Source organism: Hippocampus comes, unplaced genomic scaffold (assembly GCF_001891065.2).
Source record: "Hippocampus comes isolate QL1 unplaced genomic scaffold, H_comes_QL1_v1.1 scaffold203, whole genome shotgun sequence".
NCBI classification, from domain to species: domain Eukaryota; kingdom Metazoa; phylum Chordata; class Actinopteri; order Syngnathiformes; family Syngnathidae; genus Hippocampus; species Hippocampus comes.
The window spans coordinates 147,371-161,645 of NW_017805993.1; the positions used below are offsets into that span (position 1 = coordinate 147,371).

The window sequence follows — 14,275 nt, forward strand, 5'->3', positions numbered from 1 at the left end:
AGCAGCAAATTTGGAGTTACATATTGGTGCTCACCAGGAATGCATAGGCAAAATTGCACAAATTTTCACTTGAAAGAATAGTGGCGATCTTGGGATTTTTTTTTGTTCAATTTTCAAACTGTGTAAATTTAATACACTTCATCTTCAGCATGTTTAGTGCCACTTTTGTAAGTAACCACGCCCCGTCCAGGCCACGCCCCCGTCCAGGCCACGCCCCTTCCGCTTTTTTCATCACTCGCCATTGCCATGTATGATTTTTCTTATATAATTTCTGTTATTTTATTGTGATCTGCAGTATGTATTTTTATTATATTGTTAAAATAAGAGGGCAGATTTTTCAATTCACGTTATTTTTTTGTTTTCAAAATGATAAAGGACTAGAATTAATAAGAGAAAACAAAACTTATTTCACTTAGATTTATTCAGTAGGGGAAAAAAAATTCCATATTAAAACGTTAATACTTTCTATGACCCAATAAAACGGCACCTAGTCTATATTTTTCACAAAATGGGAGAATACAAATCATCCAAATCATCCAGAGACCTGCATCTTCTCCTCTGCACTCTTCTCTTGAGCCCCCTCCACAGGTTTTTTACTGGTGTTGGGTCTGAGCTGGCCATGGGAGGAGCTTAATTCTGTTTCTGGTTTAAAGTATGAGAGTATGCTTCTGTAATAAAAATAAAAAAGTATTCAGGTCTAACAAAAAAATTTTTTTCTGTTGTTGTATGCTGAGCCAGTTGTCAGTAATCAGACCGAATGCCAGGTGTCTTTTGTCAAGACACATAAATTGTGGGGAGAAAAAAATGTCTTACTTAAAAAAAAAAAAAAGAAAAGTGGCTTGCGTACTTCTTTGTTCTGTGGTTCCATCCGTGTTGTGTAAAGAACGCAGTGTGACAAAAAAAAAAAAGTTGCAAAAGTAGGAAGCGGCTCTCATATATGCCATCTAAACCTGCGGTGTTTCTGTCGTGTTTATCTTTCATATACCAGGTGCAAATTAGACCCTGGAACCTAAATGACAGTGACTTTGTGATGGATGGCTCTCAGCCGTTGGACCCAAGGAAGACCATCTTTGTCGGCGGTGTACCCCGCCCTCTACGCGCAGGTACGTTTGGGTTACGGCCTCCGAATGCGGCCGGGACACTGCCCTCGTCACACCAACTGAATTTGTGTTGTTGTCCTTCCAGTGGAGCTGGCCATGATCATGGACCGTCTCTATGGCGGAGTGTGCTATGCTGGGATTGACACAGACCCTGAACTGAAATACCCCAAGGGGGCGGGGCGAGTGGCTTTCTCCAATCAGCAAAGCTACATTGCAGCCATCAGTGCTCGATTTGTTCAACTGCAGCACGGGGAGATTGACAAAAGGGTGAGTCAGTCGGATGTTGGAATTGGGGATTTATTTTAGACTTTACACCAGGGGTGCCCAACCAGTCGATCGCGATATACCGGGAGCTCGCGGAATGGTCCCAAATTGATCGCGAGGGGTGTAAAAGAATCAAATGAAAAACACGGGGCTGCAGCTATTGAATATTATAATATTCGGATATCCTACTGAAATTCCAAATCCAATCATTGGGTATTCGGATAAAAGTAAAAAAATATATATATTTTGCTTGGTTAGAAGACCCCAAAAAATGGTTGACTAACAAACAACATAATGAATTTAAACTGTGCATAGCAGTACTCTTTTTTTATGCTTTAGAAACATTATTGAGAATTTAGATACATTTCTCCTCATACATTTTGGCGTATAAGACAAAGTGACGTCAGAAGCACAATATTTTGCCAGCTAAAACAACACACCTGAATGAACTGGTTTGATTAAAAAATGATCAGTCGGAATGGAACTGTGTCATGCTGTCAGTATCAAAGTGTGCAGTTATTTCGGTCTATTAACTTGAGCGCTGTCAGCTCTGCTAAGTGCTGCTCGTGCCGTACATTACAGTGTCAGCGAAACTTTTTTTTTTTTTTTTCTGAGCTGTTTCAATCCTAGAAAAACAGTAGAATGGTCACTGAACTTACCCTCTTATGCCGCATGGTGACATTCTTCCACAATGTGCCGTTTGTAACTTACAAAATGTTGGATCGGCGCATTGTTCAGCGAATAGTATGTTCTTCCGGAAAACTTCCTGTGGCTCTGTGAATCATTTTAACTACAGTAAGCATGGTCCTTCATTTCGAGGCTCGATATTAATTAATTTGTGTCGCCAGGTGGAAGTGAAGCCATACGTGCTGGATGACCAGCTGTGTGACGAGTGCCAGGGAACACGCTGCGGGGGGAAGTTTGCGCCGTTCTTCTGCGCCAACGTGACCTGTCTGCAGTACTACTGTGAATACTGCTGGGCGGCCATCCACTCCCGGGCCGGCCGTGAGTTCCACAAGCCCCTGGTGAAAGAAGGTGGTGACCGACCCCGACACATCTCCTTCCGCTGGAACTAAGGCAAGGGAGAGAACCTAGGATGGGTTGGGGTGGGGTGGGGGCGGGGGGCTCTCTGAGAGAAAAGGGTCGCTCGGGAAGGGGGTATTGGGGTGACCTATGATATGAAAAATATAAATGCACTTTTCTTTTAAGTTAAAAAAAAGATTTAATTTATATTATTTTTTAAAAATTGGGCCCTCTAAACATAGTGACTGCTCAGAAGAGCGTAAAATCCCATTTATGTTTTGACTTAAAAAGTGTGCATGAACATATTGAATGCATTCTATTTGGATTTCGATGTTTTCTTACTTGACTGTAATTTTGTTGGTGTTAGCTGGCAAAGCTGCTTACATTTGTTGTCAAGAGTAACAAAATTTAATTGGGGTTCATCATAATACCTAAATCAGTATACTGACGATGGAAGCTGCATTGGGGAGAGTACGTTTTCTTTTCTTTTTTTCTTTTTTCTTTTTTGCGTGCAGAATTTGAAAACAAGTACCATTTACCAAAGTTTGAGTTGGGTTTGAAATATGAGGAAGAATGTTGCTTTAGATGGCGAGTTGATCTGTTTGAAAGCTGGCCACCATCACACATCAGTCTCCCCTGCCTGTGGCAAAAGCTGCGTTTGAACTGCTTGCAATTGTTTGAAGTCTCTGTTTAGAAGTTGACACTTTGTAACCGGAAAGGGCAAACCAAAGATTGGCCTCAAAACGCAATCGTTGAGAACAGATGTCGACGCGGGGTAGTCGCCTCCTCTCGTCACACGGGAGAAGCAAGTAACCGGTAGTCTTCTGGACTTTCAGCTCATTAAGGCCCAGCCCTCGTGGCTCAGGTATTGGCAGTAGTATTTGCTTGCTTTATATTGTCAGGGATATTAGCACTGGAAGCTAACATGCTAATGTAGTACAAACTACGGGAATGCACAGTTCCTTGTCCCTGGGCTGTCTTCATGGTGTACCACTGCACGCTCTACCTGAATTGGAACTTCTCTCACTGGTGTTGTGGTCGGATATGGTTGTAGCTAGAATTTGCTGTCACAGAGAAAAAGATATTATTTTATACATGGCCTGCTGATTTTTGTACAGTGTTTTATAGCTGATTATTTTGTCATGGACATATATACATTTATTATGCACTACTTTTCTAAATATTTTTTTCAATAGTCATTTTAGGCACATTTTTCACAGATGGGAGAACTCCTTTTGCAATACCTCATTTTTTTCACTTGGTGAAAAATAATTTTGTACCTTTGTTACTAAGAGATCTGCAATTATGGTAAACTTAATTTAAGAAGAAAAAAAAAGAAAATGAATGATATTAATATAATTTTCAATTAGCTTTTATATATTTAAGTGCTGGTAAATCTGAACATTGTCTGGCGTATCGGTGTGATTCTGGAGCTTCAAAATAGCCAATCGTACGTAGATTCTCCTCTGCCCCGATGAACATTATTACGGGATCCTAAGGCATGGCAAGACCTTTCTAAAAGATTTTGATAGTCTTGAAAATACATATATCCATATATATTCTGGTATTTCACTCTTAGGTGTAGTTGGTATGATTATGAGTAAAATAAATGTTTGGCTTTGGTCGACACGTAAACATCCTTCTGTCACCTTGAGTGGGTTTGACTATTTAGATCCTCTTTCTGGGACTGCCTGTAAGTTCTACTTCTTCTCGGCATGCATAATTATGTACCACAGCAACTACACGGCTAGCGTTAATGCAGGACCTAATGATGTAACGCACTAGTGCTCCTTCTTTCTTTTCATTGTCTCTTTGGAGATCACCTCTCTCTTTACATGACGGAGTCTGCCTTCCTCACACAGACATGTTTATGCAATCGACACGATGACAAAACTTTTGTAATGTAGAGGACACTCGGTAAGACATAGGTGAGAAGACTTGATCACTTGACCCCTTTTGTGATGTGGCATGCTTTGGGACATAACCTGAATGTGATGTAATGTTGCAAGTTTAACTGTGAGCCATTATGTGCAATACTTATTTTTCTTTCCAGAAACAAGTCTTCGCAGTCAGTCATTGAATCCATAAATCATGCAGTCACATTATTGTTCCCTTCTTTTTGTTCCCTCATACAGATGTCTACAAGGCATAAGTATATAAATATATATATATATATATATATATATATAGATATATAAAAAAAAAGCTAATTTATACATGAATTTATTTTTAAACGTTTAGTTTTGTGCTTACGTACTTATTTTGCTACTACCATGCAACTGTGATTGAAAACATTGTATAAACAAGGTTGATAATGTATTACATTTGCTATATTTTCAATTGAAATGTATGACTATGATTTGGATCAGATTTTTGTTATATTTTTGGGGTGAAGTGTTTAACTTGTTGACGTGTCTAGTTTTTCTAAATGTTGTTTTGTGCTCTGCATTTTCAGATGAAAAAGAATATTGAATATGTCTTAGTATTACTTGATTGCAAATGTCCAATAGTTTTTAATTGTATGCTGGGAAGGTTCTATTTATTAACTTTTTTTTTTTTTAACCTTATATAATTTGGATTTTTATTTAGTATTTTCACATTTATAATTTGGATTTTTATTAAGTAATTTCACCTTTATACTTAAGATCTAATTTTTATATTTTCTTCCTGATTATTTTACACTACAATACAGACGTCAGTTTTGATAGCTGGTTTGTAGAAGTGAAGTCAAAACAAAGACCTAATGTCATTCATTTGCTGCCAACCTTGTTTGTAACTGTCTGCATACATTTGAAGTATTTGTAATGTGAGATGTTGAACGAATAAAACAGCTGTGAGGAAGAATCAATTGCTTCCCCTTTTTTTTACATTTTTTTTTTTTTTTAATGATGGATGGCGTGAGAAAATGTCTCTTGAGAAAAAAAAAAAACAATGCCTCATATTAGGGGGAGCATGAAATTAATAGTTTCATCACATTTAAAATGTGTGTACCGGTAGATCATCCACCGATCCATAATCTGAAACCGCTTTTTCCTCATGAGGGTCGTGGGTGTGCTAGAGCCTGTCCCAGCTGTCTTTGGGCAGTAGGCGTGGTACACCATGAACTGGTTGCCAGCGCATTGCAGGGCACACACAGACAACTATTTGTGCTCAGAATCACAAGTAGGGACAATTTAGAGTGTTCCATCAACCTGTCATGCATGTTTTTGGAATGTAGGAGGAAACCGGAGTACCCAGAGAAAACCTACACAAGCACGGGGGGCATGCAAACTACACAGGAAGGCCGGGGCCAGAATCGAATCCCGGATTGATGCAATGTGAAGCGGACGTGCTAACCAATGCTGCCCTGTGTAGATCATCTCAAAGGTTAATACCTCTCATGCTGTTGCTTTCGCTACATTTGAAATTCTGTGGCTTTTTGCTATACAGTATGAGCACATTTAATTGTTTTTCATCTGGGTGTGGTAAACTGTTGAGTCATTTGGTCAGGTCGGCATGAAGTGGTGCACCAGTTTTTTTCCACCTTTTTTTTTTATTTTATTTTATTTTTTTTTTACTCATTCTTTATTTTTCTCATCCTGGAACAATGTATCATTGGACGGACTGTGGAACTGAACCAAGGGGATCAATTGGAAAAAATAAATATCTGACAATATTCTGGATTACAAAGGGAATGATGAGAGAGACAAGATAAACCCTTACCAAATAGATATAAATATCTTTTTTTTAATTTTTTTTATTACCAGGCTACTTACTGGTTCCTTGAGAATTGAGAACAGATGAGAGGTACCATAATTCTGGTCCGGGTATGAGGTACCATAATTCTGGGGGGAAGGGTTTCAATGATAGTGTATTGATTCACATGGCAATACTAACAACAACAATAATAATAGTAAGAAAATAATAGCAATAATGCCCACATATCCAGATATAATCACTTAATGGATTGAAATGCAATGGGTTGTTGGAATGTGATTGGATGTACAGCGCAGTCATGGACCATTTTTGCTGCGTCCCATTAGTTAACGTCGTAAAAGTTATACTGAGTGCTATGAAAAATAGGGTCATTCTAAAATAAAAGCTAGCGATGACCTAAGACTTTTACACATTATTGAATTTGCCTGTCAAAGGTCCTGACAATCAAGCAAAACTTTTTGGGCAGGCATGATCATTAAAACAAAACAAAACCACATACTGTACTATCAAATGACTTAGAGGATAGTGTGATATAGCTGTTCAACATTTTGCATTCATAAAAGGTTAGGTCAAAGGACAACCCCCATGAAATGACCAATAAATACAGGTCAAAATTGTATGAGTAATAATAATAATAATAATACATTATATTTATAAGCACCTTTCAAAACACTCAAGGACACTTTACAATCAGGAACAAGAATCATAAAAGTGCACGTTTACTCTCGCCGACTGTTAGAAATGTCCAACTTCCCAGTTTTATGGATTGCATCATCGTATCTTAGCACGTTAGTCAACACAAGCAAAGACTCAAAAGAGTCTCACAGAAGCTCACACAATGTAACAGTCGAAAAAGATGAATCAATCTGAGGCTAGTATTTAGCTATACATTAGGTTGATTTTTTTGGGGGGGGGGGGGGCAGGGAATTTACATCTTGTTGCTTATGCACAAAGATGAGAACGGAAGCAGGATATTTCTTCTCTCCCCACTTCTGCTTTTTCATCTCTGAAAAGGTTTCTTGATCATGTACAGTGCGCAATGCGTGTTAGTGAGTGCGTATTGTCAGAATGTTTTATTGTTTTTTTCTGAACATAAATTTTCATCCTTTTTTTTAACAAATGGAATATGTTTTGGGTTGATTAAACAATGAAGGAAAGCTGGGTTATTTTGGTGGTCATTTCAGGTGAGTTTCATTTTACCTTTGTCATCACAAATGAGTTATCACATGATCAAAACCCTGCATGGATTTTGGCTGTTTAATGTTTAATCCTCCTGTTACAACCATATCGATGTCTGGAATTTGATGTGATTAATGTTTATTCATACTGACTTCCTTTGCTCTAAGGTGTACTGGGTGGAGACTGGGGAGTGACATTCAAGGATCAATGTGCTTTGGAAGGGACGACGGTAGTTGTGAGTTGCCAGTATGACTACCCTTTTCCTCACTTTGTCACGTCAGTTCGCTGGGTTCCAGGTCAATGGCAGTTTGGCAGGTGGGTCTGGGACATATCCACTTCCGTCCCACCCCACTTTGAATATGTGGGCAACTACCGGGGAGACTGCAGTTTGAAGATCAATAACATAAAACATACCGATGAAGGACACTACCTCTTTCGTTTTGTGACGTCGCTGAGCCGTTGGATGAGCAAAAATGCACTTCATTTGTCAGTAAAAGGTATAGACGCTTCACGTTTTTTTATTGATGAATTTTATTTATTTGAGTTTATTGCTAATTTGACTTTTTTTTTAACACCTTCCGTAATTCAAAGCGCATCCTTGCTTATGTGCACTGCTTGCACTAATAATATAGCTGCCAACAGAGAAGAGCTGAGAATTACATATAGAAAAGTCGAGCCATGTGTTTTGATAATTTATCTTATCATGTTAAATTGTTTAACATGGTTGGGGGGGGCGGTGAAACAATGACAGATTTTATTTTAAGGCCATATCACCCTACCCTAGTTTTGGATGCCACGCAGACATTCCGTTTAATCATAAATTTCTTGAGCAGACCTGACTGCTGTTGTGGAGCCAAACACAGTGACAGAAGGCCAATCTGTCAGCCTGACGTGCAGGAGCGAGTGTGGTACACCGAAGCATGTTTGGTACCGAGATGGGAATGTGGTACCACAGCCGGTCTTCCAGGCCAGCAGAAAAGATTCTGGGAAGTACTACTGTGCTGTCGCCGGGCAAGAGAAGATCAAATCGGCCTCTGTGGCTCTAAATGTTCAATGTGAGTATTTATTGACTTTTATCAAAGCAGATGTCAATAGCATCATTATAGGCATAGTGTTGCCCATTTGTCGATATTGTTAACCTTTTATAATTGCTGACTAAGTATTGCTTGAATATTTTCATAACACAATGAAACAGCAAGTCCATTGGTATTTTATTGATTTTGTAATGAGAATGGGCGGCCAGGTGGGCCAGTGGTTAGTGCGTCGACCTCACAGTGCAGAGGTCGTGGGTTCGATCCCGGCTCCAGCTTTCCCGTGTGGAGTTTGCATGATCTCCACGGGCCTGTGTGGGTTTTCTCCGGGTACTCAGGTTTCCTCCCACATTCCAAAAATGTGCATGGCAGGCTGATTGAACACTCAAAATTCTACTTAGGTGTGAGTGTGTGCGCGGATGGTTGTTTGTCTCTGTGTGCAACCGGTTCAGGGTGTCCCCCGCCTACTGCCCAAAGACAGCTGGGATAGGCTCCGGCACCCCCCCGCGACCTTTGTGAGGATAAGGCAGTTCAGAAAATGGATGGATGGATGTAATGAGATATGTGCCCGGCGAATGACTGGCGACCAGTCCAGGGTGTACCCCACCTCTTGCCCAAATTCAGCTGGGATAGGGTAGGCTCCACACCACCCTGGTGAAGGCAAGCAGTATAGAAAATTGATGGAAACGTAAAACGAGACAATATCTTTTCTTGCAATGTTGTGGTTTTTTTTTGGTTTTTTTTTTTGTCAGGAGCGGGAATCAAGACAAAAACGCATCGTCATAAATCATGCTTTCATTCGTCATTTAGTCATAGCGTGACATTTTTTATTGACATGAAAATGTCAAACTTTTCAATAGCCATATCGTATTCTCATGCAGCTATGCGTCAATCAGAATAGGCACAAAGTTGCATGCTTTTCTCGGCTGTGCGCATTCTCCCGTCCGCTCAAATCTGTCATTTACGCACCCGCAAGCCAGATACACGCTGTGCATGGCTCAACTCAAAAATGCAAATCTGGCCCTCCACGGCATTTTCCCGCTGAATTAAGCAATTTTCCTCCTTCACAGACTGTTCTAAATCCAGCGCCCTCCGAAGGTTAAACAGAATATTGCACTTTAAGTTTGGATTCAATTACAGAATACCGGATATCCCAAGTGCCCACATGTTGAAAGTGACATGCAGGAAACTATCAAACGTGTCAAGAAAACAAAAGATTTGTTTCTGAGCTGATCAATGACTTGTTGTGAGTCGACTATTGAATAAAGCCTTTTAGTTGTCATATTTACTGGCAAAGATAATTGGTGCCACCAGACTTTGTTTTTTTTACCCTCTAAAGACATTTTCTGCTTGAAAGAGGGTCCCGCTGGTATTAAAAGCAAGCCTTTGGAGGTCTTCATCCCATTTTTGAAACTCTGTTGTCACTGACTTTTTTTTGTTTCAATCAGATGCTCCAAGCAACGTTGTGTTGTCAATGACACCACCGGCAGACATCATTAATGGAAGCTCTGTGACTCTCAGCTGCAGAGGTGATGCCAACCCACCCGTTCCACCAAGTGGCTTCAGCCTGTATCAGGGCAAGCAATTGATAAGTTCCGGACCAAGTCACACCATCTCTCTTCTTCAGCCCAGCCACAGTGGACTGTATCACTGTCAGGCCTCAAACAATGTCAGCGTGAGGGGCATCACATTTGTGAAATCGACTGAGCTCAATCTGGATGTGCAGTGTATGTATCCCCAGCCGTTCATGTCATGTACCGTAATTTTGAGACTTCCGGTACCTTATACTCATGTATTCTGATTTTCCTTTGTACTGGTGAATCATATGCTGCCCCAACTTGCGGGCATCCATGTGCCAAAAATTCAAGAATTACACACAAAGTAATTTGATAGATTGTGATTTCATGCATTTGGACACATATTTTGTGATGTACAGCGAAGTTCTCTTTCCTTGCTAACAGTCTCGTTGTCCTCTTGCTGGATCACATACGTGATCTCACAAAACGGAAGAACAGCAAAATGTGCCAAACAGCCGCCAATGTTTATTGCGTGGTGAGAGCACTGTGAAATATCATGTGGAAGAAAAATAAATAAAATACTTTCCTGTGGGCCGGGTGTCCACACTACTTTTGTCCACATAAAAATATTTTTCAAGAAGTGTTATGTTAGACTTTCACACATTTTTTTCACAGCCCTCATATTCCTCATATTTAGAGAGATAGTCAAAGGTTGTGAATTACTTTTCATGACAGCGGATTATCGATGACATTTTTTGTTGTTGTTGCTGACATTTTTGGATACAAATTTGTTGTTTCACAGGAGCATGTCACATTTTTTGTCTAACACCAGACTTAACTTTTTCATATCGTCCATCGTCTTGGTTTTCACAGATCTGCCAAGTGTTGCTGATGGCAATAGTGTCAATGTGATGTGCAGCGGCAGAGCCAACTCTGCCAACCACAGCTATGTGTGGTACAAGTGGACCAGCTCCAGCTCCCTGCTCCAAGTGGGCTCGGGACAACTTCTGTTCCTTTCCTCCATGGAAACGCCCCACACTGGAATCTACCTCTGCCAGGCCTCGAGCCAACTTGAAGTCATCAACTCGACGAAAATCCTTCTTGCAATGGAGGAACAGCCTTCTTATGGTTTGTGTTACTTCCTCTGTCACGTTTTGTAAAAAAAAAAAAAAAAGTGACCGCACAGTGAGCTCACAGTGCAGAGGTTATGGGTTCAATTCCAGCTCCGGCCTCCCTGTGTGGAATTGTCACGTTCTCCCCGGGCCTGTGTGGGTTTTCTCCGGGTACTCCGGTTTCCACCCACATTCCAAAAAACATGCATGGCAGGCTGATTGAACACTCCAAATTGTCCCGAGGTGTGATAATTCACACATTCAAACTACAGTGGCAGCGAAAAACACTTCAATCATCATTCCCGCCATTTTCCCTGTTTTCTCAATCACTCTGCCTTGGTAAAATGACATGGAAGGGTTTGTTTACTAATGCCGTTATTGATAAAAACTCCGTATTTTGCCACTCGGAAGTACAGTATGAGTGACATGATGCTGAAAAGTCCTTTCAATGCTCAGTAGTCATCCCACCTACCCATTTATATATTTATATTCTGTCTACAGGTCACCTGTCTGTCCCAATACTTGGTGGACTTGGAGCCTGTATTTTTGCAATACTTTTTGTAGCTCTTCTTTTCCTCTGGTAGGTTACTGATTTCATGGATGTATAGTGTGACTTAACACTTACATGAGGATATTTGACATCTCTTAGCAAATCTGGTTATTTTTGCACTTCCTCTAAATGCTTGGAAATTGATGTAATTCAAGTGTTGCGCAACTTCATGGACCACTATTGCCGAACCAGGGTTTTTTTTTTTTCTCAATTTTCCATATTGAAGCAGTGGGGCCCAAAGTGAACATTTTCAGGCACTCCAAATCTCTGGCAGCACGCCTGTGCCCAACATGGGTTTGTGCTTGAAGAGATTTAAAACAGTGTATGACATGAAATATCGACAACATGACCTAGATATTGCAATATTGTTTTGCATGAATGTCCAACTCCGGTCCTTGAGAGCCTCAATGCAGCCAATTTTAGATGTCTCCCTCTTCCAACACACCACATTCAAATGATCATTTTCATTATCGGTCTTCTGCAAAGCTTGCCCATGAGATGTTCATTTGAATCAGGTGTGTTGGAGGAGGAAGACATTAAAAACAGGCTGGATAGGGAGGGACTCTCGAGTACCGGACTTAAGCACCCTTGCTGCATTGTGTAAATGTAAAAAAAAAAATTCACGCAGCGAAGAGACACACATTTGTCAAAGAAAGATTTTTTTTCCAAACTCAATGTTGTACAAAATGCTGCTATTCACAATATTTAATTTTTTTCATCCCCCCTGTGTTAGGAAGAAACAGAGGAAGACAGAGAAAAAGGTTTGTATCTTCCATCCATCTGTTTCATTTCACTTATGTGCATCTGATCAGACTTTTCTGGCCTTGGCCACCTCTCCTAGTTCTACTGCAGATGCATTTCCTAGCCAGCTGTGAGATAGAAGCCTTTTTTATGTGACAACCCCCATAGCAGATAAGCCAGATTGTTTACACAAAAGCTTGTCTATAAGGCATATTGCTGCAACTGTGCGGTTTTACATAAGGATCCGGCATCCTGGATCCGCATTATTCTGATGCTGAGGCGTGACATCGGCACCAAGGGCTGGTCCTGGTGATGTTGGATGTTGGACGCAGGGGGTTGGTGTATATCAGCGCTTGTCTGGGCCCTCACAGCCACGAGTAGCCATCCGCCCCACCCCTCATCAACGAATATGTTTCAGTGTTTGACGGCGGGACCCCGTCGCCGACTTTGTTAGTTTTGGAGACCCATCGACGACAACTTGACAGCATAATGGCTGCATCGACTCATTCCCCCAAAATACCACCACCTGCTGTACTCCAAGGCTGAATTTTGGTCCCAGCACGAGCCTGGTTGGTTGTGAAATGCCACACCTGTGACTGACCGTCCCAGACTGTTCATAATTTATAGACAGACTTTTGTATTCTCAATATTACATGGCTGCTTTTTGCAGATGTTGTGGTACTGTTGGCTTCTTCAAGCCATGATCTTCAACTCTTATTGGAGCGGTTCGCAGCCAAAGTGGTTGGGATGAAAATTAGCACCTCCACCGAGGATGAGATGCCCTTCCAAGTGGAGGGGTTCAAGTATCTTGGGGTCTTGTTCACAAGTGAAGGGAGGATGGAGCGTGAGATCGACAGTGCAGCATCTGCAATAATGCATACTCTGTGTCTGTCTGTCGTGGAGAAAAGGGAGCTGAGCCAGAAGGGACAGTTTCTTTGCATACTGGATTTTTTTTTTAACTGTGGTTGGATTTTCTGAAAAATAATGATAAATATATTTTAGAATATCAAATAAAATGCTTGAGGGACTTAACTGGGCTGACACACATTTCTGATGATGCCATGCAGAACCTCGCCCGATGTGGTGCCATCCCAGTTGGTTCTTTGAAATATTCCAAGGACATAAATACTATATACAGTAGTTTTGTTTTCATTTCTTGCACAACAACTAACCACTCATTAATAATGATTATTGACCATTCAGGTGCAGTTTCCTTCCGAACAAGTCAGCTCTGCCTCCACTGAAGATCAGTCCAACAGTGTTTATGCCAACGTTGGCAAATATATGCCATCCCCTCAAGTTCCACCACGAAATTACTCCAAAAAACAACATGCCAATGTGATGCACCTGTATGGACATGTGAATACCCGACGGCAACGCTCCCACCCTCAGTCAAATAACAGCTCATCCATTTCCAATTGTGATGAGGTTACCTACTCAACGGTCACCATTCAAGATAAAAAATCTCATTTTGATGAAAACAGATCACAAGAATCCAGGTAGGTTTATTGGCCAAACACATAATATTGAGGCAAAGTTAAATGTAGTGAACATAGATGGGGGAGGGGGGGTGCTGTTAGATCAGAACTGTACTCATTCATGCTTTTGTTTTTCATCCATAGGCTCAAAATGGGACAGAATGCCGACTCAGTAATCTATAGCACCGTGGCTAATTCTAGCTGAGTATACTTGATGGCATTTTCTGTTTGTGAGGTTCAAGTGGTATGTCCGTGCATTCACCTCATATGCATTTGCTGCAATTCTACAGCAAAACAAATAAATTAAAAAATATTCATGTAATTCAGGTTTTATTTTTTTAAATCTCATATGTTATTACTTATTAAAGAGAATTTTATCCTGATGCTATGTCCTGTATTGAAACTTTAATCAAGGATCTTGTTATTTTTGAACCATTAGTTACGAAAAGAACCAGGAGGTGACAAAACTATACTCTGTACTTCAATTTTAGTATAACACACAGATACGTGTGTAAAACGACTCTGGGAAAAAAAAATAGAACAACCGAATATACATGTAATGAAAAGCTTCAAAAACAGAGACA

General features: G+C 40.5%; 2 protein-coding genes across 8 annotated transcripts in view; both read left to right on the forward strand.

The window, feature by feature from the left end:
* The window catches only part of LOC109529085 (cytoplasmic polyadenylation element-binding protein 4), a 13,892-nt gene extending 8,657 nt beyond the window's left edge, over positions 1-5,235 (forward strand). For all 4 annotated transcript variants that reach the window (XM_019892243.1, XM_019892246.1, XM_019892245.1 and 1 more), the window contains 3 exons: positions 989-1,103; positions 1,186-1,367; positions 2,213-5,235. In XM_019892243.1, the coding sequence (XP_019747802.1) occupies positions 989-1,103; positions 1,186-1,367; positions 2,213-2,440 (525 nt within the window). In that variant the 3' untranslated portion in view covers positions 2,441-5,235. The remainder of the gene's footprint in view (positions 1-988; positions 1,104-1,185; positions 1,368-2,212) is intronic.
* Positions 5,236-7,016: 1,781 nt separating this feature from the next.
* On the forward strand, positions 7,017-14,017 carry LOC109529093 (B-cell receptor CD22-like). 4 transcript variants are annotated; one of them, XM_019892260.1, is made up of 9 exons: positions 7,017-7,267; positions 7,430-7,759; positions 8,096-8,317; positions 9,742-10,020; positions 10,684-10,938; positions 11,424-11,502; positions 12,206-12,233; positions 12,632-12,710; positions 12,759-13,532. In XM_019892260.1, exons 1-8 carry the CDS (start codon positions 7,231-7,233, stop codon positions 12,665-12,667), a joined length of 1,266 nt encoding a protein of 421 aa, XP_019747819.1. In that variant the 5' UTR covers positions 7,017-7,230; the 3' UTR covers positions 12,668-12,710; positions 12,759-13,532. The 4 variants fall into 4 exon arrangements, with proteins under 4 accessions (XP_019747819.1, XP_019747817.1, XP_019747815.1 ...); XM_019892256.1 differs by lacking the exon at positions 12,632-12,710 and adding an exon at positions 13,836-14,017 and having other exon boundaries at positions 7,025-7,267; positions 13,417-13,712; XM_019892257.1 differs by lacking the exon at positions 12,632-12,710 and adding an exon at positions 13,836-14,017 and having other exon boundaries at positions 7,025-7,267; positions 7,544-7,759; positions 13,417-13,712.
* Positions 14,018-14,275: the final 258 nt, after the last annotated feature.